This window comes from Penicillium brevicompactum, assembly GCF_028827555.1.
Source record: "Penicillium brevicompactum strain IBT 35665 chromosome Unknown utg000007l_segment0_segment0, whole genome shotgun sequence".
Classification (NCBI taxonomy): Eukaryota; Fungi; Ascomycota; class Eurotiomycetes; order Eurotiales; family Aspergillaceae; genus Penicillium; species Penicillium brevicompactum.
The window spans coordinates 1,814,583-1,835,732 of NW_026623210.1; the positions used below are offsets into that span (position 1 = coordinate 1,814,583).

The 21,150-nt window shown below is 50.6% G+C and overlaps 9 protein-coding genes across 9 annotated transcripts; 6 read left to right on the forward strand and 3 right to left on the reverse strand.

Annotated features, from left to right (window-relative positions):
* Positions 1-295: 295 nt before the first annotated feature.
* On the reverse strand, positions 296-2,076 carry N7506_011439 (putative CECR1 family adenosine deaminase; the record flags this gene model as incomplete). Its single annotated transcript, XM_056960732.1, has 2 exons — positions 296-1,899; positions 1,947-2,076. 2 exons carry the CDS (start codon positions 2,074-2,076, stop codon positions 296-298), a joined length of 1,734 nt encoding a protein of 577 aa, XP_056806887.1.
* Positions 2,077-4,750: 2,674 nt separating this feature from the next.
* Positions 4,751-6,754, forward strand: N7506_011440 (uncharacterized protein; the record flags this gene model as incomplete). The annotated part of the gene is made up of 4 exons (XM_056960733.1): positions 4,751-5,043; positions 5,114-5,384; positions 5,432-5,777; positions 5,829-6,754. The coding sequence occupies 4 exons, from the start codon at positions 4,751-4,753 to the stop codon at positions 6,752-6,754; spliced, it is 1,836 nt and encodes a 611-aa protein (XP_056806888.1).
* Positions 6,755-7,692: 938 nt separating this feature from the next.
* On the forward strand, positions 7,693-7,980 carry N7506_011441 (uncharacterized protein; the record flags this gene model as incomplete). The annotated part of the gene is made up of 2 exons (XM_056960734.1): positions 7,693-7,810; positions 7,889-7,980. The coding sequence occupies 2 exons, from the start codon at positions 7,693-7,695 to the stop codon at positions 7,978-7,980; spliced, it is 210 nt and encodes a 69-aa protein (XP_056806889.1).
* A 1,997-nt stretch (positions 7,981-9,977) lies between these two features.
* Positions 9,978-11,933, forward strand: N7506_011442 (NupC/NupG family nucleoside CNT transporter; the record flags this gene model as incomplete). Its single annotated transcript, XM_056960735.1, has 3 exons — positions 9,978-10,273; positions 10,337-11,603; positions 11,655-11,933. The coding sequence occupies 3 exons, from the start codon at positions 9,978-9,980 to the stop codon at positions 11,931-11,933; spliced, it is 1,842 nt and encodes a 613-aa protein (XP_056806890.1).
* A 465-nt stretch (positions 11,934-12,398) lies between these two features.
* Positions 12,399-13,038, reverse strand: N7506_011443 (putative ubiquitin conjugating enzyme (UbcK); the record flags this gene model as incomplete). Its single annotated transcript, XM_056960736.1, has 3 exons — positions 12,399-12,501; positions 12,566-12,898; positions 12,953-13,038. 3 exons carry the CDS (start codon positions 13,036-13,038, stop codon positions 12,399-12,401), a joined length of 522 nt encoding a protein of 173 aa, XP_056806891.1.
* Positions 13,039-13,736: 698 nt separating this feature from the next.
* N7506_011444 (uncharacterized protein) lies at positions 13,737-15,392 on the forward strand (the record flags this gene model as incomplete). Its single annotated transcript, XM_056960737.1, has 2 exons — positions 13,737-13,822; positions 13,877-15,392. 2 exons carry the CDS (start codon positions 13,737-13,739, stop codon positions 15,390-15,392), a joined length of 1,602 nt encoding a protein of 533 aa, XP_056806892.1.
* Positions 15,393-15,963: 571 nt separating this feature from the next.
* On the forward strand, positions 15,964-17,966 carry N7506_011445 (uncharacterized protein; the record flags this gene model as incomplete). The annotated part of the gene is made up of 2 exons (XM_056960738.1): positions 15,964-16,006; positions 16,069-17,966. The coding sequence occupies 2 exons, from the start codon at positions 15,964-15,966 to the stop codon at positions 17,964-17,966; spliced, it is 1,941 nt and encodes a 646-aa protein (XP_056806893.1).
* A 517-nt stretch (positions 17,967-18,483) lies between these two features.
* N7506_011446 (3,4-dihydroxy-2-butanone-4-phosphate synthase RIB3) lies at positions 18,484-19,333 on the forward strand (the record flags this gene model as incomplete). The annotated part of the gene is made up of 3 exons (XM_056960739.1): positions 18,484-18,547; positions 18,646-18,763; positions 18,820-19,333. The coding sequence occupies 3 exons, from the start codon at positions 18,484-18,486 to the stop codon at positions 19,331-19,333; spliced, it is 696 nt and encodes a 231-aa protein (XP_056806894.1).
* Positions 19,334-19,726: 393 nt separating this feature from the next.
* On the reverse strand, positions 19,727-20,620 carry N7506_011447 (transcription factor TFIIE subunit TFA2; the record flags this gene model as incomplete). The annotated part of the gene is made up of 1 exon (XM_056960740.1): positions 19,727-20,620. One exon carries the CDS (start codon positions 20,618-20,620, stop codon positions 19,727-19,729), a length of 894 nt encoding a protein of 297 aa, XP_056806895.1.
* Positions 20,621-21,150: the final 530 nt, after the last annotated feature.

Consider the following 21,150-nt stretch of genomic DNA (forward strand, 5'->3'; position numbering starts at 1 on the left):
ACAAAGCGGAGTGGATGAGTCGTGAAGGGGGGAACGTTCGACGATGACGTTCCGGGCACCTGATAAAGGCGATAAGTGACCCGAGTCAGGCGCCGTTGACAACTCACCGTCTATTGACTTCTAATCACACCAGATTGACCAGTCATTCCCTCATTCTGCTCTTACGGGCTGTTTGCGGCTTGTGTGCGCGATCTATAAAATCTGACATCTCTTTGAAGCTCCTAAAATATTAATGTTGATCTAGATGACTTGGCTAGCTAACTGTATTCCACACTGTCTCCCGACCGCAAGAGCCTCAATCTTCATCAACGTCAAACTCTGCAAACTCCAGCACAATCCATTCGCAAAATTTCTCAAATTCTGAACCAAAATCACGTAGGCGTGCTGATTTCAATCCTTTACCCATAACCCCGTTCTGAATGCCAGCCTTCCACTCCGCGGTCGACTCATCTTCATAACAGCTCCATCGGATAGAGTTCTGAGCCATCATCGATAGGCCAACCAGATCCACATTTTCTAACCCCTGCAAGACCTGCCAGAAGTCATGGGTCAATCCGTGTTTCCCATGTCCAAGAATAGCGGGGTCATCGTTGCACAAAGAGACGGGCACACCTCTGGCCAATAGCGCGGGCAGGGGGTGGGCTTTGATGGAGCTTGTGAGCCGGAGAATTTCGTTTGAGATGGGGCAACATTCAATGAGAATCTTCTTTTCTTTGACCAAATCAATCAACAAGGGGTGCTTGAATAGAGAGAATCCATGGCCGATTCGCCGCGTGCCGAGAAGGATAGCATCGAAAAGATTCTGGTCTGTTTCGTCGCCGTCGCCTAGACACTCACCGGCGTGGAAAAAGAAGGGAATGTCAACTTCTTCTTCGGCGCACTGTTTTCGGAACCAGAATAGCAATGGAACAAGGTCGGCAAGAGGTCTGCCCAAATCTTCTTGTCCGACAAGATCAAATCCACAGATCATTTCGGGGAACTCTTGCTTTGTTGCAATGCACTGCTTCATGGTCTGAACAATAGCCTTGTTGGAAAAGCGGCGAAGCGTAACCCAGATAATGCGAACACCGTAGAAGTCCTTTCCTTCTTCTGTCTTCTTGAATTGCTCCACCACCTCTTCCACCATGCTGAACCACCCAAGCATATCTTCATCCGCTTCATCGTGTCCTTCCCTCCTGTAATCATTACTGAAACCGAAGCGGAATTCCACGTATCGAACTCCATCTGCGGCAAGCTGTCCCAGCATGCGGAGAAGACCAGCTCTGAAAATAGGCTCATACATCAAAAGCGAGTCGATCACCGGGAAAGTCTTCGCAAAGTGAGTCCAGATCGCGTCAACACCATGATGGTGGTGATACGAATGTTCCGGTAGAAGTATGCATCGCCCGCTCAACCATTCGCGGAACCCTTTCTCGCCTCCCTTGGGGAAAGACGAGGCTGCTTTTTGGACTGAGATCAAAGAAGACGGCTCGTATGTCTCCGACCAAATGCTGGGCTTGTTCTCCGACGCTTCCAACGGCTGCGAGGAATACCGGAAAGATACAGGTGCCCACTCGTAATCAGTTTCGGTGATCAAGGGCTTCGGTGCCAAGATGTGCATCCCCGGTGTGGAGAATGCCAGGTCAACCAGAAAGTCGATATCAAACATAGCGTCCATGTGGGCGTGGAGCAGAGATCCTTTTGGCATCTTTTCAACAATTTTCCAGAGTTTGGTCTTCTCCATACGACCTTTTGCGAGGTTAAACATCACACCTGGGTAGAGAATCTCATCTGACTGGTGGGCAGTCGCTTCGTCCAATCCAGCAGTCCATACTTCATGCTGCTCTTGGGTGCGGATTTGCGATACAATCTTTGCTGCCCGGGCGGCGATCGGAGACAAAGATTTGCGCAGGTTCGCATCTAAAATTCGATTAGATATGAAGTTTGACTTTGGGGTTTAAAAATACCATGACGTCGCTTTTGCTCTTCCTGGACCAGAGCATCGCGTCCCTTCAAATACTGCTGAATGAAAGGGTCCTCGAATTGAGGAATTCCTTCTTCCAGTTCCCATTCAAGGTCCTCGTGATCGTCTCCCATGTTTGCTCAAATAGTTGCAGAGTCGAGATCGTTGCGGGGCAGATAGGCAGCCTTCTCCCCGCCTTCTAGCCGTTTTCGTCGCCATTTCACCTCGCAGTCACCAATCGTTCGGGTTTCGTACAATTTATGATCAGGGTCGCTGGTTTTGGTCAGGGTCGTTAATATTGGCCTAAAATGAGTGTGATGGTTTCGACATGCTCACTATCAAGTTTCGACACTCGTGGCGGCTGATCCCTTGCTCAACTCCCACAACATCTCGCCTTCAATATGCTCTGCGAGGCTCTACACCTCTGCCTTATACTCTTCCAATGTCTGGAATACTCATTAGAATTCACCATGATGCTGCCAATGTTGAAGCCTAACTCTATGTCGAGTACGGCTGCACACATAGGCCTCTCCCGTTTCTAGGGTTACCCCGGGCCACCGTGAGATCTAATCTCGAATCTCCAGGGCTTGGGAGGCATTCAATTTTGGTAGACTGAAGCTTGGAAAGACAATGGCAATGGTTCGGAGTATAATTGATCGAAGTACTCCGTACGGAGTACACCTAGATTGATCCCGACCTCTCGGTCGGGCGCATGACATGCAACATCCATACCGACTAACGCGATATGTAAAAACCCCGTTAGTCTGCCTTGACACGAAACATGACAGACGCTGATCTCATGCATAAATCTTTCAGAGGCCTCAAAGATAACCCAGCTTCCACCTTGGATCTAGTTCATAGGCCGTCCTTGTACTATAGTGGCGCAAACCGAATAAGCATGCTGGACTCACGGTGACGAAAACCCTTGGAAGCAACCAAAGAATGTGCACCAAAGATCAGAGCCGAGAAACAATGATGGTACATTTCTGACCCCTGCCTGGGTACTCCGTAGTTTTGTACTTTGGACATGCACTCTGCCCGGGCCCACCAGACAGGAGCCCAAGTTTCACAAATACAGGTGCATCGCCGTACCTGATACTGTACTGATTGAGCGCAGGTACGGAGTACGGAGTACACTGTACTAGTCCAACTGCGCAGATGAGGATATTGATCCTGAATCATGCGCTGCTTCGCCCAAGGTCTTTCCAAAATTTCTATCCGTAGCCTCCGTTTGTCCCCAAGCTCAACAGCGGCCAAATTCGTGAGACATAAGGCTCCCCGAGACCGCGTGGCAAGCCTTCGGAGATATTGTACAATCGTAGGGTTCCATGCATCTCTCGAGCCGATCACCTGCGTTTCTGTTCGAGGTCGAACGGGATTGGCCCTGGTCTACCTACGGCTTCTAAACAGGTACGTGCTGCAACTAACCGAAAATCGGCGCTCTGCCTTGCCAGTCAACCAAGTTGAACACGTCGGCCGAAACCAACAGCTACCTATCCTGGTTTGCATACATTGTGCTGACTGGCTGTGGGTTTCTCGGTATCTCCGGGAGTCGTTCTCCACCGAGATCAAAGTGAGAGTCATGGATTTGTCGTGAGTCGGGGAGCTGAGAAGGGGTATGCAGCCATGCATTCCTTTTCACCACACGACCGCAGTGATAATCAAAAGTCTCGATCATTCGATTGGGCACGGAGTACTCGGGCTCGCACGAAGATGCCCGGAGGAAGCCAGCCCCAAATCAATCGGAGAAAAAAGTCATCCGTGCACGGAACTGGATCAAGCTAAATTTAACATCGAAGCCTCATAATTGAGAGGATTGTCTCGCTAAATGCGCTTAGGGGAGGCACTCTTTGCGCGGGAATTCACAAACCCGACTATTTCCCTATAAAGTTTGCTAGATCCATTCCCGCCGGTGGGGGCCGGGGAGTAGCCCCAGCAGACAACCGACGCAGGACATACGGAGTATCTGACCACAATTTTGAAGCCCATGTCCTTATTGGATAACAGATCAGTTCGTAGGTCAAGTCTATGTCGCATTGGGCGGTTAATAAGTTATAGATGTTAAGTTCAATCTCTGTGCTAGTTGAGGTGCCACTATCATTGACCTGAGACATCGAATGATTTCGGGAAAAAAGCAAGTCAAATTCCGAAGTTGACGCGGTCACCGGTTTTTATTCTATACTCCGTAATATGCATAGGCGTTATTTCAATCACGAAACCCAAGGTTCACCAAGGTAACCCGAGCCGAAAGCTTGGCAAATCTGATAACTTGCTTTTTCTTCGCGCGGTTCCCTTCAAAAATAACAAAAAAGAAAGAAAACCACAGTGGCACCCCGAAAGTGCCAAGGGTCCATAAAAAATCTCCAAGGAGCCAAGCGAAGCTTGTACCGAAGCTTGAGCGGACGAATCCAATGGCCTCCGAGGACGGTAACCTCATGCGGTAACGAGCCCAAAGCCACACGGCGATCTGATTAGATCTTGTCACCCGCCCACGCCGGTCGTCGCTGGCCCCCAGTGGAGTGAGGGCCCACGCCTGCGTTATTATGTTTGGCCTACATCATCTTCCTCCACCACGGTGGTTATTGCACCCCCGGATGCTCTGGGAAGGGATTGTCGTCGACCCACAAATGACTTTTCAAAACAGTCCTGATCCTCCGTGAACTTTTCGAAACCAATCTGCCGACTTCGGGCGCCTGTTTTACCTGCTTCTGCTGCATATATTTCGGGTGTGCCCACCCCTTCTTTTTAAAAATAATAACTCCTTCCAGAACCTTTCCTTTTGGATCTTTTGGTCTTGGTATCTTGGATATGTCGTTCCGTCCCTTGATTCGAAGGGCCGTGGCCGTCTTCCGTCGATCCTCGGCCGACAGGAGAGAAGAAGCGTCGGCTTCTTCGGTCGACACCGGGGTTGACGTCGACAGGAGTGCCGTCCATAACACTAAGACTGACGGGGAGAGAATCTCTCATCCGGAAGAGGCACTGCCAAACAACGGAGCCGAGTTGCCCGGTGTTCCTTACAATGAACTGCAACATGGTGTCCAGGAGGCCGAGGCCGTCGCTGCTAGCTGGTCTAAAGCGTCGCTTATCTTCGTCTTCATCAAGTATGTCAACCATGGAACCAATATGAATACCTTCTCCTTGATACTCTTATTAACGCAAATGCCACTATAGCATTTGGTTCCTTTACTTCGTATACGCCTGGGTGTCAGCAGTGAACGGTAGTTTGAGCACCTATGTCGCCAGTTCCTTCCAACAACACTCTCTTTCCGGTGTGCCGACGGCTGTCGCCGATGCCTTTTCAGCTGCGGTGTTCCTTCCCGTTGCGAAGATGATGGACACCTGGGGCCGTGCCGAAGGTTTCCTCCTGATGTCTATCTGTGCTACTATCGGTCTCGTTCTTATGGCCAGCTGTGACAGCTTCGGTATCTACTGTGCTGCTAATGTAAGATCTGAAATGACAGACTCTTGACTCAATACTGACCACAACAGGTGTTCTACTACTTTGGCTTCAGTGGCATGGAGTTTGCCGTGGATGTCATCACTGCCGATGTCTCCCAATTGAAGAACCGAGCCCTTGCATACGCTTTCACCTCTTCTCCATACATTATCACTGCCTTTGCTGGTCCAAAGGTGGCTGATCAATTCCAGGCTCACACCGGTTGGCGTTGGGCTTACGGTACCTTTGCCATCATCTTCCCTATCGTCGCTGCGCCTTTGTTCTTTGTCTTGAAGTTCAACCTGGCCAAGGCTAAGAAGGGTAATGCTGTGGTCATTAAAGAGAACAGTGGCCGGAATTTCTTACAGAGTATTTGGTTCTGGACAATCGAGTTTGACTGTAAGAACTTCTCATCATCCCTATTTGACTCATCTCTGACTTTCTAAATAGTGATCGGTGTGTTCATCTTCACTGCTGGTCTTCTGCTCTTCGAGATCCCATTCGACATTGCTAGCGAGGCACCAAATGGCTGGGGTACTGACTATATCATCGCTATGATCGTTGTTGGGTTCTCCATGCTTTTCTTCTTCGCCCTCTTCGAGCGTTATGTAGCCCCGAGCCCTCTGCTTCCCTACCAGTTCCTTACCAACCGTACCGTGGTTGGTGCCTGCCTCTTGGACGCAACTTATCAGTTGTCCAACTACTGCTGGAACAACTACTTCCAGAACTTCCTCCAGGTTGTCAATGACCTGAGCATCGCTGACTCTGGATACATCGTGAACACCTTCGATGTAGTGTCCGGTGTACTGCTATTCATGGTGGGAGCTGCCATCCGCAAGACTGGTCGCTTCAAGTGGCTTCTATACATTTCCGTCCCTCTGTACCTTCTGGGCCAGGGTTTGATGCTCTACTTCCGTCGCCCCGACCAGAAGGTTGGTTACCAGGTCATGTGTCAGATCTTCTTGTCTGTCGGTGGATCGATCTTCATTATCGTGGAACAACTTGCGATTCTTTCCGCCGTCGACCACCAGCACGTTGCCACGGCACTCGCTTTGCTCAATGTCGTTGGAACAATTGGTGATTCTGCGGGTCTCACCATCTGCACAGCGATCTGGAGCAACACTTACAAAAAGGCTCTCATCAGATACCTGCCGGATCTTTCCAATCTGGATGATATTTACGAAGATCTGGACACCCAGCTGAGCTACGCCGTTGGTACCCCCACCAGAATCGCCATTCAGAACGCATACAGTTACACTCAGATTAGATTGCTGGCTGTCGGTCTGGGTATCATGGCTCTGGCGTTCGCATGGACTATCATGATCAAGGACATCAACGTCAAGAAGGTCGCCCAGGTTAAGGGTGTGGTGTTCTAAGGGATTTGCATCATACAAAGTGATGGCTTAAAGAAGATACGGCTTGCCCATCATTATATCCCACTGTCTATTTTTTGACGCTTTGTCGACGCTTTTCTGCATATATTGATCTCTGCTCTTGTTTGTGCATAAGTATTTTATAATTGATGCCACAAAATTATATTGTTCTCCAAACTTCTCACTCTCATCATGCAACCCGGAGGTCAGCACTCTCCTTAGAACAGAACCCTGAAAGCATCAAATTCCAATTCTCGCCCACTTGATACACCACTGCTTTCAATACTTTAGAAGCAATACCAAAGACTAATTTCTAGGCAAGACTGGGATCCATTGCAGAGTCCGAGGCTATAATGGTCTTCCAAGGTTGACACCCAACCGACGCTGTCAGCCTTGTAACAACCAGAGATCACGGAAACTTCGGACTCATGTGGATACTCATCATCCGATCAATCCACGTCCATCGGCCAATTTGACCAAATACGAACACGACCCTACACAATGAGGGGGGCCAACACAAACCGGGGGCCGATTCAATCTAAATATTTCCGGGAGGATCCCCCATCCACGATCATACCATACCATCAATTCTGCATTTTTGGCTAGAATGTCTTGGGTCCAGGTCCAATGGGCCGGGGAGGACGTGAACATGTGGATCGGCGGGATCCCCATTGCTTGTTACTATTGGCAGTGAAATTGGGGGCCAGACGCCTCCAGGGCTAGCGCCCGCAGGAGTAAGATCAGATAACCTAGATTGGCAAGTTGGTACCATTCAGTATTACAATCTGATTAAATTCTCCATGAGTCTGCCTTTACGTTTGGGGGCGAGAAAGTTGCTCTCAAAAAAAAAAGGCATAAATAGGGCTATCTCACCTGCTCCCATCTTGGTCTTCATCAATTTCTCCTGCTCGAATATCTGAGAAATCATTCACCTCTTCACCATGAAGGTTTTCAACATCATCCTCGTTGCTGCGCTGGCCGCCTTCGCCAATGCCGCTGCTGTTGCCAACCCCGAAGCTGCTGTGGACAGTGCTCCCCTTGAGAAGCGTTGCAGAGCGAGTAGGTTTCATTATTTTCACGGCTCTGTTGGGCTTCAATTTTATCTGAGATTATTGCTGATACTCCATGTGATATTAGGGGGCAGCCTTTGCAATTCTGCATCTGACTGCTGCAGTGGGGGATGTGTTCGCGGGACTACTGTCCAGAAGCTCCAGAAGCACTGCGCTTGAATTGATTCCTTTGTGGGTATCAATGTAGGTTCAGTTTCCCATTGAAACTGGCACCAGGTCTGGTGCCGGCCGCAGCGGAGGTGGGCGATAAAGTGATACTTGCGAGAGGAGGGAGAGTGCCCCTCGTGGCGAGAGAGGATGGAGGAACTGGATATTGGCGATTGGTGGGCGAGGCGTACGTGCATGGGATTATGGATGGTGAAGCATGGGAGGATAAGTGCTTGGAAGGAGTTCCGGGTTAGATGACCCTGGAAAACTTCATTGAGCAATTTAGCGCGGAGTGACTCCTCTTAGTAAATAGTTGGAAAGACAGCAAGAAAGGCAGTAAAAAAGACAGCCAAGTCACCAATCCCTAATTCTCTGTTCACGGCTTAGCCAAAACTTTCTTTACTCGACCAATGACCATCACCAGATAATTATGTAGTCCAGGAAAAACAGACAGCCACGTCATAACAACCCCGAGAAGGCAACAAGGCGCAATAGACCAAAAAACAAAAACATACAACAGTGAGGATTCGCTGGTGGTCACCCACCCAACTACTAACTCACCGGCGTGTGGCTTAAGTACGGCTGAGCGGACGGGAAGCCCTGTTCTCCACACCCTGTGGTCGTATGTGCTTGAATTGGGAGTTGATAGAAATATATCGTCTTCAAATTGATACCGAGTTTGGGCTGGGGGTGGTTTGCTGGACCGCTCATCCAAACATAATCCGTACCTTGTTATAAATACTCCCCAAGTCGATGACAGCCCCTCTCTTCCGATATCAATCGAGGTGTTACATATTGATCAATTCTGTAGCATTATGAGACTGTGTAGTTCATACTCCGTACTCCGTATATGCCAGAATTATTCGAAGCTTGGCACTTGACCATGTGTTGGAGAGTGCTCGGCGGAACTTCGGAAGGTATTTCCGTGCGAGTTTTATAGTGGTAGAAGGATGCACGTGACATGATCTATAATTATGTGTTACGTAATGAGGTTACCTTGCCCAGGTGCCTCAAAGCGCAAGCCAATCTTGAAAGATGGAAGATCCAAGAGGTCATGGCCTCAGGACCCGGCGCGCCTGAAAGAGATAAAGGAGAAGCAGGTTTGGCCGAATGCCAAGTTGTGTTGAGGAGAATTCTGCTCGAGGCCAAGATTGTGTATCTCGGACCTCTGCCGCTTATCGTGTCCACCGATCCGGGTTCTATTCTTTTCGGCTCCAGTTTTCACAAACGCTAAACTCACCTAAAATACTCCGTACATAGTGAGAGAAGGTGGCCTGAAGCTGCCAGGTTCGGGAAGTGCATTGGACGTAAATAGTACTCGACAGCACGTGTAGAGCTAGCGTCTCTTTCAGTTTCGCCACGATGAACCTATTAAGCTCAGGGCAGACCTCACACGACCAGACTCCACTACCACCCGGTGCGTACTACCCGGTGCGGAGAGGGTATAAAAACGAGTTCATAGTGGGATCAGCAGAGCCAATGATCAGCAAGGGATGGGGTGGTCTGCATACGTTGTGGCAAGAGAGAGAGATACCAGCAGGGAGACTAAACCCAGTTGAGAATAGCACAGGATGGACGTTATCAATTTGCCCTAGAGCGGAGGAGATTCTGCGGTTACATGTGGCTTTAGACTGCCTTTAGACTCCCGTTAGACTCTTAGCGTGGCTTAAAGTGAGACGGGAGCTCCGCAGTTCTCCGTCGGTCGCTCCGTGATTGGTTCCCGGGACATGCCCACCAGCCCAGCGACGACCAAAGAAGGGGAGACCTCCGAGGATTAGTGCGGCTTAACCCCTGCAAAAAGAGAGATACCTTTATCGCGGCTTCCAGAATATCCCCGCACAGAAGTTTTTGATAAGCCGAAGTTTTTGCCTCCGGGCTCCTCAAATATCAAATGCCAATGCTTTGAGTGCTTCTTCTTCTTCCCCCTCTCTCGTAGATTTTCAACAATCACGAGAGGTCGGCCTGTGGTTTCGATTTTCCCTGACTACTATATTATAGGGACCTGAAAGATGGATCAGAAATCGGAAATCCCTGCAGATCCTATGTTGGATCCTGCACACCAACATCAGCATGCACACCATCACCACACCACTTTTGCCGAACAAGGGCGCGAGGAAGAGGTCGTCTATGCCCAGGAAACCACATTCGACAAGGGTGTCCCTGAGCCTACGCCGCTAGAGCAATCCAGCAAGAGTTCCGACGAAGAGGCTGGGCAGAATTACCCAGCACAACGCACATGGCTCCGTCGCGTCGGGAAACAATGGCGACACATCGTCCACGCCGTCATCTGGCTCTTGTTCACCGGGTGAGTTTCAAGAGAATTGCATCGCAATGTTTCATGAAATTCAGATACTCATGCTTTTTCTAGCTGGTGGATTGCTGGCCTGATTCTGCATCGATATGATCTAGGATGGTTGATCCCCTTCCTCCTCTACTTAGCTATCACTCTGCGCATCATTTTCTTCTACGTGCCCATCTCCATCGTCTCCAAACCCATGCACTGGGTCTGGGAGCGTACCGCGCGCCCGTTCGTGAGCTTCATCCCCCAGAAGCTCAGAACACCCTGTGCGGCCGTGCTGTGCGTGGGCGTCATTCTGATCGGCTCGTTCGCTTCTCCCGAGTCGGAAGATAATACTCGGGAGAACAGAGCTGTCAGTCTGTTCGGTATGGTGGTCTTCATTTTCGGTCTGTGGGCTACCCCCCGCAACCGTAAGAAGATCGTCTGGCACACGGTTATCGTCGGCATGTTGTCGCAGTTCATCATCGCTCTCTTCGTGCTCCGCTCAGGCGCAGGTTATGATATCTTCAACTTTATCTCTGGCCTTGCGAGCGATCTTCTCGGATTCGCCGTTGAGGGCGTGGAGTTCTTGACAAGCGATGATTTCTACGCATTGAAATCTCCCTTTGTACCAGCCAACTTCTTCCTCGTCAGCGTCATTCCGGCCATCATCTTCTTCGTCTCCCTCGTTCAGCTTCTGTACCACTACAATATCCTCCAGTGGTTCGTCGGCAAATTCGCCGTCTTCTTCTTCTGGAGCATGCGCGTTTCTGGCGCCGAGGCCGTCGTCGCCGCTGCCTCCCCCTTCATCGGCCAAGGCGAATCAGCCATGTTGATCCGTCCTTTCATCGAACATCTCACCATGGCCGAGTTGCATCAGGTCATGTGCTCCGGCTTCGCCACCATCGCCGGAAGTGTCCTCATCGCTTACATCAGTATCGGCGTCAATCCACAGGCCATGGTCAGCGCCTGTGTGATGAGTATCCCCGCCTCGCTGGCAGTTTCCAAGCTCCGCTGGCCCGAGGAAGAAGAGTGTCTGACGGCCGGACGTGTCGTGGTCCCTGAAAATGAGGAGCACCGATCGTCAAACGCCCTGCACGCCTTCTCGGGCGGTGCATGGCTCGGTCTCAAGATCGCTTCTATGATCGCCGCCACCCTGCTGTGTATCATTTCTCTCGTGGGACTTATCAACGGCCTCCTCACCTGGTGGGGTCGATACTTGAATATCAATGACCCCCCTCTTACTCTTGAGCTGATTGTCGGGTACATCTGTTACCCAATTGCCTTCCTGCTCGGAGTTTCCCGTGACGGAGACCTTCTCAAGGTCTCCCAACTAATTGGCCTCAAGCTCGTTACTGTATGTCCATCTCATCCCACATCTCAGGTTTACCTCGTCTAACCCCCGCAGAACGAATTCGTCGCTTACAACGCACTCCAAAACCACGCGGAATACGCTGATCTTTCAGATCGCTCCCGTCTCATCGTCACCTACGCCCTTTGCGGTTTCGCCAATATCGGATCCTTGGGTAACCAGATCGGTGTGCTTTCGCAGATCTCGCCGGGCCGAGGTGGTGATGTTTCAAAAGTGGCGTTCAGCGCCATGATCACCGGTGCCATCAGTACCTTTACCAGCGCGACGGTTGCCGGATTGCTGATCACCAACGAGAAGCAATACTTCTCCACCTAGTCCTATCTTATATAATTACACAACGATTCCAAGTTTTGTGGCTCAGCGCCACAATATCGATATCATATACGATCCACACCCCACGCATGTATCAGTAATGCCCATTCATTCAAAGTTGGTATAATCAGATTGATTTCTTCGATACCAAATATGCGGAGCAAACTAGACGCAAGTGCGCTATGCATGAAAAAAAAAAGATAAGGGTCCAAGATCAACCAACACCAATAATGAATAAGAGAAAAATCCACCCAGACCAAAGGTGAAGAAAGCAATTCCCAGAAACAAAAGGTATTCTTGAAACACTCCCCACCTCTACTCTCATCTGCGGACAACCGGGGTGTGTAGATAAAGATGAAAACAAACCCGAACCAGACAGAAACTCCCAGGCCCAAAAAGCCGCTATGCACGTATAGCACGATCCCAATGCCAGGAGGCTAGCCGACGCCAATGATGCAATTGTCCAATTTACTCGTCGTCCAGATCCTGGTGGCGGGCGAGAACGTGGCGCTTGAACTCTTCCTGGTTTGAGTCCCAGAGCTCGGCGGCTTGGGCGTTGAGTGGGCTCGCGCTGCTCGCGTTAGATTCGGACTTCGATGGGTATGCGGGGGTGTAGGGGACACGGGGAATCTTACTTGTTCGGTTCACCCAGCAAGCTCTGCAGACTGAGCAGTACGCTAGACACGTTGTATACGGCGCTCCACTTGTCCTTGAGGATGTCGAGACAGATGCGGCCGGAGAAGTCGACGTTCGGGTGGTAGATGGGTGTTTTGAAGAGGACGGTTGGAGGAGAGTAAGGGTAATCGTTAGGGAACTTGAAGGAGAGTTTGAGAGTCAGGCCTTCGTAGGGAGTTTCGGTTGGGCCGGTGATGGTAGCTGTCCAGGCGAGGAGGTTGCCGTCTGCGTTGGGGAAGGCGGAGATGCCGGGAGAGGGGGAGAGCATGAGCTGCATGAGCTCAGCTTGCAGGCTGAGGAGAGAATTAGATCAATTGTCATGCTGGGAGTGGGTGAAAGGGACGAACCGCTTGGTCACGCTTTGAGTGTCATTTCTCTGGGTGACCTTCTGGGCCTCGACGGGTTGCTGTGTGTCCTCCATGTTGTAGTCCATTGCTTGGGAGTGTCCCGGGGGTTTTTAAGGTGATTGAAGTGGAGTTGGAATGCTAGGGAGTGGAATGCTCAATTGAAGCAGAGAAAGGGATGTGGGAGTGGGTGAGGAACAAAGAGAAAATGGGAAGTTTGGATTTGTTTACACCCGCCCCGGGCAACGAGACCCCGCTACGCCTTCGATTCACTATGAGAGTAAATACTAGAGACAAGCAAGGTTATTATAGTATGTATGTCCGTGAGGGAAGAAAGTAGCAAGGAAAAACAGAATAAAAATAAAACATGAATTCTATTTGAATTTTGAAACGATCTCGAAGTCGATCTCGCATGACAACTGCGGGTCTTTGTTTGACGCTTGGATATTAATTAGGCCTGGGAGTATAGCAACTACAACAACTATAAACTAAGATGTGCGAGCTGAACTTACTCTGTGGCTACTCGCTGATCAACACGGAATATTTCATAAGTACTCGGCCATATGTGACTGGAATAATCTCCCAGTCTCCGGACTCGAGGTGTCTGCCTATCAACAGATTACCCGATCAGGATATAGTGGCCCGCGTCTGATCCCGCGTCTCGCTACCCTTGCTTCAACACGCGCAACTCGAGTTCACTCCATCGTCCTACGTCCTAATAACTACTATGCTATTCTAATCTTAATTTCTTGCTCTTTTCATCGCTCATCGCGATCTCCCGCCCAAAATGCAACATTCGCAACTTGCCCCGCTCCCGAACAATGTGCCCTTTCGCATCGTGTCCAAAACCATTGGCCAAGGCGCCTACGCCTGGTAAGTAGGAATTCAACGCAAAGAGTGCATCGGCTAATATGAGGTTTTGCCTAGTATCAAGAAGGCCTGCCCCCTAGAGGATGACAACTTCGTCTTCGCAGTCAAGTACATCCACAAAGATTACGCCGCGCGCCACGGAAAGATCAATGCGAGACAAATAGCAATGGAGGTCACCGTGCATAAGCATGTCTCTGATCACAACAATATTATCCGATTCTTCTCAACGGGCGAAGACGAAGTGTGGCGCTGGATCGCAATGGAGCTGGCCGAGGGCGGGGATCTCTTCGATAAGATCGAGGCCGACGAGGGTGTCGGCGAGGATGTTGCCCACGTCTACTTTTCACAACTGGTCAGCGCAGTGAGCTACATGCACTCCAAGGGTGTTGGACACCGAGACATCAAGCCGGAGAATATGCTGTTGACCGGGGATGGAAACTTGAAGATCGCGGACTTCGGCCTCGCCACACTGTTTGAGTACAAGGGAACGCGGAAGCTGTCGACCACCTTCTGTGGCAGTCCGCCGTACATTGCTCCGGAGGTCATCTCCAACAGTACCAAGGGCGCGAACAAAGGGCACGGGTATCATCCTGATCTCGTGGATATCTGGTCCTGTGGGATTGTGCTGTTCGTCCTTCTGGCGGGTAACACGCCGTGGGACAGTCCGACGGACGACAGTTTCGAGTACCATGAATATGTAGCTACGAATGCGCGAACATCCGATGAGCTTTGGCAAAAGTTACCTCCCGCGACGTTATCATTGCTGCGCGGGATGCTGACTGTGGATCCCAAGAGTCGTTTCTCGCTCGAGGATGTACGACGACATCCTTGGTACACCCGTTCGAACAAATTCCTGTCCATTGATGGCAAGTTGAGAGACCCGATCAACCTCGCTACTTCGATGTTCGAGTCTCTCCATATCGATTTCAGTCAAGATCCACTGTCCCAACCACGGAAGGGCGCCAATCGCAGCTTCGACCCTATGGACATGGACATGGAAGACAATACAGGCGCAGGATTTTCTTCCACGCAACCAGAGATGTTGGGCGGTGGTATGACGATGGACTGGGACAATCCCCAGGAGGCAGATGTGTTCTCCTCCACGCAGCCTATGGGAAAACAGTTCGCTTCGCAAGGCGCTGTCATGGCGGGACACCTCGAAGACGAACCTTCCATGTCACAGTTCTCGCAACAGCCCGCTGTGCCAGTGAGCCGAACTCAGAACGCGCAAAAGTTCCGGGATATCATTCCCTCGCGCGCCATGACGCGCTTCTACTCTTCATGGGAGCTTAAGCTTCTCGTCCCACTTATCTGTGAGGCGCTTCATCGATTGGGTGTCCCGGTTCCAAGTGTGCCTGCTGTGACTGCTGGGGATACCTGTGCGTTGATCCGAGTGGTTGCCAAGGACGGTAGGATGTGTCCACTACAGGGCAAAGTTCTTATTGAGTGTGTTTCGGAGGGTGTCTTTGAAGTCGAGTTCGTCAAAATGAAAGGTGATCCTTTGGAATGGCGTCGGTTCTTCAAGAAGGTTGCTATCCTCTGTAAGGATGCTGTCTTCAGGCCGGATGAGTAGCGTGTGCTGCTCTACTATGTTTTACTATGTTTGATAAGGCTTGTATGTTTGCTTTTGCTTGTTTACTGTACGATTCATGATTGGTTGGTCACAATTTTGGAGGGATGGGGAGTTGGAAACGGGTTGGATATCTCGATGCAAATACCCCAAAAAATAGACATATGCTCGCAATGTTATGATTGGAACATAAGTTCAATCGAGTATCAAATTCTCCAACCTTGTCCATCGTAACGCACAGCCCACTTCTGAACACGAGGCCAAACATCTCTCCAGGGGCCAGGGCTACTTCCAAGATTGGTATAGTTGGTGGATATCTCGGAAAAGCTTCCCGAGACGGTACCTCAGTGCATCAGTCAACAACCTATCACCTTCCTCAAACGCTCCCCAGCAAGCGAATTGGCATCTCAACCGACCATAAATTGTCAAACGCCCTGTGACTCCACGTGACGGTCTGGACTCGGACTCGGGCGCAGATCGCGGGGAACAAGGGGAAAAGAGCGAATTTCGATAAGAGGCTGACATCCCCGCCAACGCTACTCCGTACTCTTTTCCCGATGCTGCTGTCGCGACTATGGATAAGCTGCCGGTAGAAATCCTCACCAGCATCATCGACCGTAAGCGGACCTTCCAAGTTCCCCGCACCGTCATCGTTAGCGAGAACTGATAGTATCGTCAGTCCTCGCCCCACGAGAGAAGGTCCAGTTGCAATCTGTGTCCAAAAAGTTCTTTAATATCGCCCGTGACAACAATCAATGGAAACTGCATTGTTATGAGCAGTCTTGGGCGGCTAGGCAGGCTTCCCGCCGAGCTGCGCGCGCTGAATCTTTAATTTCGGAACCGGCTTCCCTGTCGACGCTGGGTCAGGATACCCTGCGGGATCTGATTGAGCCTTCGGTCCCGGGTGATCGGGATGATCCTGGGATCTCATGGAGCGAAAGGGCGAGGGCGGCGGCTGAATGGGACTCCTCTTCGGCGGGTGAGCATGTCGATTGGTACTCAGAATATATAGCCCGCCAAGGGCCCATATCGCTATCATGGGTTGAGCCACCCTCAACAGGCAAAGGGGATGGGAAAAAAGACCATTCCTATGAAGTCAAAGGCATGGGACTGTTGAAAGATTGGAGTTCCGCGAGGCAAAACAAGATCGTTGCCCCTCTGGAGGATGGCAGTGTTTGCATTTGGGATTTAAATCATGCCCACTGTGGTTCTTTGCAAGCGAACAAAGGAAAGATTCTGGGGAGGAGTGCGCCAGGGATTCTCACAACTAACCTATCTGGCCGTCAAGAGCCATCTCCTTCCAAACCTGCGCTGGAGTTCATCAACCTAGGCGAAGGAGTCAGCGTAGACTCTTTACGCCAAAGAGCATATCTGGCAATTGGAAATGTCCTCAATGAAGTGGACTTGGAGACACTACGTGTTGTATCTCAACAACGATACCCATGGTCAATCTTCGCCCTTTCCCAGGAGACAGACTACTCCGTGCCCCTGACATTAGCCACCACACTTAGTCTACAGATTTACGATTCCAGACTATCAGCAATAGAGGAAGAAGAGGCAATCAGCTCGCGCTGCGAGCAGGTCAGTCCATCTATACCGGAACTGGGCATCTTCGCTCATCACGACTCCCCTCTTTTCCAACTCCAACCCAACGGACAACCGCCTACTCGAATCCGCAGCCCAGAACCTTCAGAAAAGGGAGCCAATTACGCCCCGCTGTTCCAACCAGGTCCTCTCTCAATTCTTCACCCGCCAGCTCCGCATGTGAATACCATTCTTCTAGCGGGCCGCTTCCCAAGTATCCTTTGTTATGATCGCCGTTTCTTCCCTCGACTCCAAACAACCGTTCACTCCGGCGGCCGTCTATGCGGTCTTGCTTCTGTGCCGGGTCCTCGCTTCCCCGTCTTCTCAGACTCAACATATCCAGACTCACATTCCGTCGTGGCATGTGGCGATTACAATGGACGCGGGTCGCTGGAACTCTACAACCTAAACTCAGCAGAAAATAACGTCCCACCAGACATGACCTCGAATCTACATTCCCAATACAAAAATCGACAAAGCGCTTCAAGCTCCAAATTGCTTTCTGTTGGCTCTCACGGAAACCGCATCGTTTTCTCAGACACGGAAGGAAATATAAAATGGACAGAACGAGACGGGCGCTCAGAGGTCCGGCGCTGGAATATCAATACTTCCCAACCGCAGATTGAATTCGGCGGTTGCCAGAAGCAAGCAGATGAAGAGCCTCGGGGCTTATGGCCTTCCCAATCACCGGGCAATCATGAGGTTGCGAGAAAGATTTTGCCTACCGGTGGGAATCTAACTGGGGATGAGCTGCTTGTTTGGACCGGAGAGCGCATTGGACGTCTTAAGTTTTCAATTCCTGCAGATTATGAGAAGGAGGAAGAGAATAGTGATGTCTTTATGCATGCGGAGGTGGATGAGGCTACGCGTGAAGAGATGCGACACCGGCAACGGGATGATTGGGAGAGGGAGCAGTATGGTGATTACATGCGTCGTGCTTTGGAGAGGCAGGCGGATGAGGTTCGTTGGATGAGTAGTCGGGGATTGGGATAGACATATACCCATATTGTATATACACACAGTGTTTACTTCCAAAAGAAATATTGCTTCCTGTTAGATTTGCCGGATGCAGCTCCGAGGTCATGCATATGTTGTCAGCTTTCCCCTTTATCATTGCTACAGCTTGTATGCCATGAATTGTCTACGGTAGAAAATACCCAAGAAGCGATTGAGTAAAATTCCAGCATGCTAGCATGACCAAAAGTGAGACTATTCGGACACAACCCATTGTAGACCTCGGAGAGAAGTCTTGCCACTTTTAGATCCGAGGCTTATCAATAGGCCGGCGTCCCGGCCCGCTTCTATCACGAGCATTGCTAATCCTCTTGTCAGCCACTGAGTCAACCTAAGTTCTCTCAAGGTTCCTCTTTTTTCCTCTCTCCTAGGTTCAATATTTGTCAATTGGATTTCCTATACAGTTGTGCTTGTACTTTTCCAGTCTCCAAGCTAGCCTTTCACCTTCCCCGCTCCAAATATCTTTCCCGCAGTGAGGGGCAAAAAAGAAGCCAAAATGCCTTCACCCACAGACATCGCGCAACAATTCGACACAATTGAAGACACAATTGCTGCCTTCAGTAAGTGCTTCCACCCAGCAATGGTTCACAAGCACCCCAGCCGCCCACCAAGCCAGTCGCGCGGGGTCCAGTTAGACCAACCCACTAACCGCAAGCAGAGAACGGCGAATTCATCATTGTGCTCGATTCACAAGACCGCGAAAATGAAGGCGATCTCATCATTGCCGCTGAATCCATCACAGCCGCTCAAATGGCCTTCCTAGTCCGCTACACGAGGTAAGAGCGCCACCGCGCCCTCCCCCACCAAACGCCCCAAAACTAACAAAACCCAGCGGCCTAATCTGCGCCCCGATCACTCCCACACTGGCGACTCGTCTCGCCCTCCCCCAGATGGTTCTCGAAAACGCCGACCCCAAATGTACCGCCTACACAATTACGATCGACTCCAGCGACGACTCCATTACAACCGGTATCTCCGCCGAAGACCGCGCGCTGACGTGCCGGACTCTCGCATCGCCGGATGCGCAAATAGATTCCTTCCGCCGACCCGGTCATATTATCCCGCTGCAGGCGCGGCCCGGTGGTGTGCGTGAGCGCACGGGTCACACCGAGGCTGCGGTGGAGTTCTGTCGTCTGGCTGGCAAGGCGCCTGCGGGTGTTATTGCTGAGCTTGTTGAAGAGGGAACTGAAGTTCCCGGTGTGCCGGAGGTTGGGGGGAGTAATGGTATGATGCGCCGGGATGCGTGTTTGGCGTTTGGAAAGAAGTGGGGGATTAAGACATGTACTATTGAAGATCTGGTGGAGTATGTGCATAAAACTGAGGGAACTGCCAACGGTAAGCAATAGTGCTTTGCTTTTTTGGGGCGGTCGTGTGTTTGGTACTTTGTATATCACTACGAGATCTCTTGGTTAGATGATTTATTATGCATTTTGAGATGTTTGGACTTGAGTCTGGTATAGGTTGCTTGGAACTTTTGCCGAGTGCGGAATCGCATAACTGGTTGATTGGGTATCTATGGTTTTTGATTGTGTATTAATGTACAGAAGCAGCGGTGCGGCAATTTTGGCCAAGAGAATGTGAAATCATGAGTAATGTGCTTTGCGTCGACAGCGAGGCCATACGCCGTTTGTCCCAAACGCCAAAGCAATGCAAGTGTTGTCGTTCAAAGTAATTGGTGCGTGGTGCATCAAAGAGAATTCCCCAAAGAGGACTGCATCTCCAGCAAGATGTCGCCTCGCCTACCGCTTGAGATGCGAGTAGTCCCTGAGAATGCCAGTCATATGTGTGTTGGTCGTCTTTCCGCTGCGACGCGGCTTCTTCGCCTTCCGAGACGGCGCAACAACCCGGGGTCCAACGACCTTGTTCTTGTTGGTTGGTGTGATACCAAACTTCTCTAGTTCCTCCTTGACGACATTCGGATCAGGAATCTTAATCTTCTCCCAAATCTGCTTGAACTCATCGTCGAAGCGCTCAATGAGAGAAGGATCATTGGCCCACACCATCTTGGGATGATCATCCTTTTTGTTCCGCGTCACGAGTAGCTTCCCTTCCTTCTCCATCTGATTTATCCCTTCCTCCGCGTTTGGCCAGCCCTCCTTGAGATCCCGAACACTCATCCCAGACGCAGTCTTCTGGTTCTGCAGATGCTTCAGGAGCTGCTCCGGGTTGCGGATGTTGTGCGTGGGACGGAATCGGAAAGTGCCTTCGCCGTTGGCACCACTAGGATCGAACTCCACCTTCTCGTGCATCTGCAAGATGCTCCGCAGAGCCTGAACGTACCCTTGGTCATGGGCACGGCTTTGCAGAGAGAGGTATGAGATGATATCGGAGAACTTGAGCGCCACGTTCTTGCTCTTCATGTGCTCGATGGCGAAGAGCACCTGGGTCATGATATCCTTACCCGTACCCGTGTTGGCGGGCTGCGAGTACACGATATCGGGATCATGGCGCTTCTTCTTCAGCAGCTCGCTGGTGGATGACGGTGTCGGCGTGGAGGATGCAACCTGGGAGCTGGTGCCGGAGACCGGTGTAGGTTGGTTGTTGTTGGCTACACGTCGCTGGGTGGGCATCCGGTTTGCCGACTCCTTCACGCTTGCATTGAAGCTGTTGAGCTGGTTCTGGAGATATGACATGGTGGCGGCGAGAGGGCGTGGACCGTGGGAAGTGACGGGGAGCAGGAGTCTCGATGAGATCAGAGACCGGAGGTATGTTATTCAGGCTAAAATCCCTCGCGTCCACGTGACGGGCCCACTTGTAGTACAAAGAGCGAGTTCATAGATGCTATTTCCCAAAGGTTTTTCGGAACAATGAATCATTTTTTGCTAGTCTGCTGCAATACGCTGTCCATAATCTGTTATATTTAGAACAGTCACGAAAGTTTTGTGACAGGGTTCTGGTTTTGGTCAACATAGAGGTCATTCTCCTCCACGAAGTAAAGGTGCTCCAATAATCAGAAGAGCCAACGGCTCACCTTGGAACTTTCATGTGGTTTTTACACATCAATGTCTAAATTGACATTTGACATACAAAATAGCCATAGATCGACCTCACTGGTTATCATTGTGTCAGGAAAAGCAGAAGGCTCAATAGACATATCCAAGCACCCATGCCTTGTAGACTTACAGTGGGACCTGATACGCATGCAGTGCCATTCAAACATGCA